The 2,292-nt window shown below is 50.8% G+C and overlaps 1 protein-coding gene across 1 annotated transcript in view; it reads left to right on the top strand.

Annotated features, from left to right (window-relative positions):
* The window catches only part of ATP1A1 (ATPase Na+/K+ transporting subunit alpha 1), a 30,079-nt gene extending 29,656 nt beyond the window's left edge, over window positions 1–423 (top strand). Inside the window, exon 23 of the mRNA XM_046645052.1 lies at window positions 70–423. Within this exon, the coding sequence (XP_046501008.1) occupies window positions 70–98 (29 nt within the window). The 3' untranslated portion in view covers window positions 99–423. The remainder of the gene's footprint in view (window positions 1–69) is intronic.
* The last annotated feature ends 1,869 nt before the right edge of the window (window positions 424–2,292 follow it).

Raw genomic sequence — 2,292 nt, forward strand, 5'->3', positions numbered from 1 at the left:
GGCTCACTGCAGCCTCTCTGTTGGCTGGCGCGTGGGCTCACTGCAGCGTCTGTGTGTTTGCTGCCGCAGGCTGGGTGGAGAAGGAGACCTACTACTAGACGCCATCCTGCACGCCGCGGAGCATCGCTCCACCCTGCACCCCTCACCCACCCCCCTCTGTGTACTTCAGTCCCGGAACTCGGAACTCTACCCTGGTAGGAAGGCACCGAAGCATGTGGGGGAAGCCAGACGTCCCGGAATGAAGCATGTAGCTATATGGGGGGGAGGGGGGAGGGCTGCCTGAAAAACATCCGTCTGTGGGAATGACAGCGGGGAAGGTTTTCATGTGCCTTTTTGTTTTTGTAAAAAGGATAACTCGGAAAGACTGAAAGAATACATTTTATATCTGGATTTTTACAAATAAAGATGGCTATTATAATGGAATTTGCCTCATGTCTTCATCACTTCTGTGGTCCAGATGTCTGTGTGTGAGGGATCTGGAGCTCTGGCTCCCCATGTGCAAGTCCTTGGACTAGCAGCTTCATCAGCACCACCAGGGAACTTGTTAGCACGGCAAACCCAGGCCCACTGAACCAAAGCTAACAAACAGTCTGGTTTAATAAGCTCTCCAGGTGATTCTGATTCAAGTTTGTGAACCACTGATTAAGAGGAACCTTCTTGCCCATCCTCTTATTCTGAGTAGATAAGCTTACCTGACCCTTTTCCTGTGAGGCTCCTTCAGGTGGGATGGCTGTCACTCCATGTGCTGCCTTAATGTCTGCTTCCTGACAGAAAAACACGTCATGTGAAGGCCTTTCAGACCCACAGAGTATAATAAACTGCAGAGCAGGCCCTTGTTTCCGTGTCCTAGTGGCAGCCCCGCAGCCCTGCCTGTCTCTCAGATCACCACCACAACAGCTTCAAGTGTGTCTACACCAGGGTTTGTCTGAGAGGCAGAAATCTCCGTCCACACACTCGGGGAATGCCTGCCCATCAGGAGGTGCTTCCCGTCCACATAACATGTCCCTATTGCAGAAAGTGGCTATGTGCCAGAAGGTGCTTAAGAAAAAAGGTGAAGATATGCTTACTCAAGGTCAAGTCTGAGAACACCTGCTGTCAGAGAGTTAGTGTAAAAGGCCCCTCAGCATCATCACTCAGTAGTTGGCCTGAGTACTGTTAACTACCTGTACTTCAGGCTGTCCTTGTTTCAAGCAGATACAGCAAGGCATCCTTACCTCTGGCACCAAACAGTGACCATGACCTGCCAGAGGAGCATAGATTGGCTTCAAGTATTTTTTTCTCTGAAAATCTTAATTCATTGCTCACGTCTCTCGAGTGCCACTCACTTCAAGCCATGCACGTGGGAGGTGGAGGGAATTGGTAATTCCACGTGCCAGCAGGGTCATTGTCCCGGAGCCTCTGCAGCTGGAGGAACTGAGAGGGCTGGGTAGTGTGACTTCTGAGTCTAACCCACCAGTTCTTCCCTCCTTTCTTGGGCACCTTCCTCCTGGAGATCTCTACGCTTGTAGGCAAGTCGTCTTTAAAGAGCCATTTGTTCAGGCCAACATAAGGAAACCAGGATGAAGCCAAAGAACTAACAAAGCCCTCAGGATTAGAGGGCTGTGGGACAAGTGGTTATTGAGTCCTTGTGTGCTTGGACTGCCACACGCTTGTCAGAGGTTTGCTGTCCTCTCCCCTATTCCTTGTGTGTCTGTTTCCTGGCTGCCCTGGAGAGTTGACCAGTGAATACACACCATGGGTATTCCCTGACTTAAAAGAATTTGAAGCAGCCCGAGACTACAGACTCTCGAGGTGACCCCAGATAGCTTCCTAGCCAGGGCTTCTCAGAGCGCTCAGCGGCCTTAGACTTCAGGAACACCCCAGAGTGAGGGCGGAGGGAGGAGTGGGGCCAAGGGTCCCTCGGAGCCCCTTTCTACCAGGACATTCCTGCCCTTGTTTATCTGATGGTCCCTTTTTGAATAAAGAGTTTTATAGTCAAATGTGATCTAGAAAAAACAGATAGGTGATGGGTAAAGCTGGTACCAAAGCTAGTTTTAACGAGCCGGCTCTTCCCAAGCTTTCTGAAATCAAGAGTGGGTGCCTGGCTCCGTTTTTACCTCTTCACACCTAAACTCGCACTTGAGCCCTGTCAGCAGTAGCTAGAAATCAGAACAGTAACAGAAACAGCTCCCGAATCCTGACCCCAGCTCCTGTCTACCCCCACAAACCTGCATCTGAAGCGTCTCAACTACCCTCTATAACGCCCTCCTGACACTTTTAACCACACGCCCCTCAATACCCGAGTCCTCGCCA

This window comes from Equus quagga, chromosome 18 (assembly GCF_021613505.1).
Source record: "Equus quagga isolate Etosha38 chromosome 18, UCLA_HA_Equagga_1.0, whole genome shotgun sequence".
Lineage (NCBI taxonomy): Eukaryota > Metazoa > Chordata > Mammalia > Perissodactyla > Equidae > Equus > Equus quagga.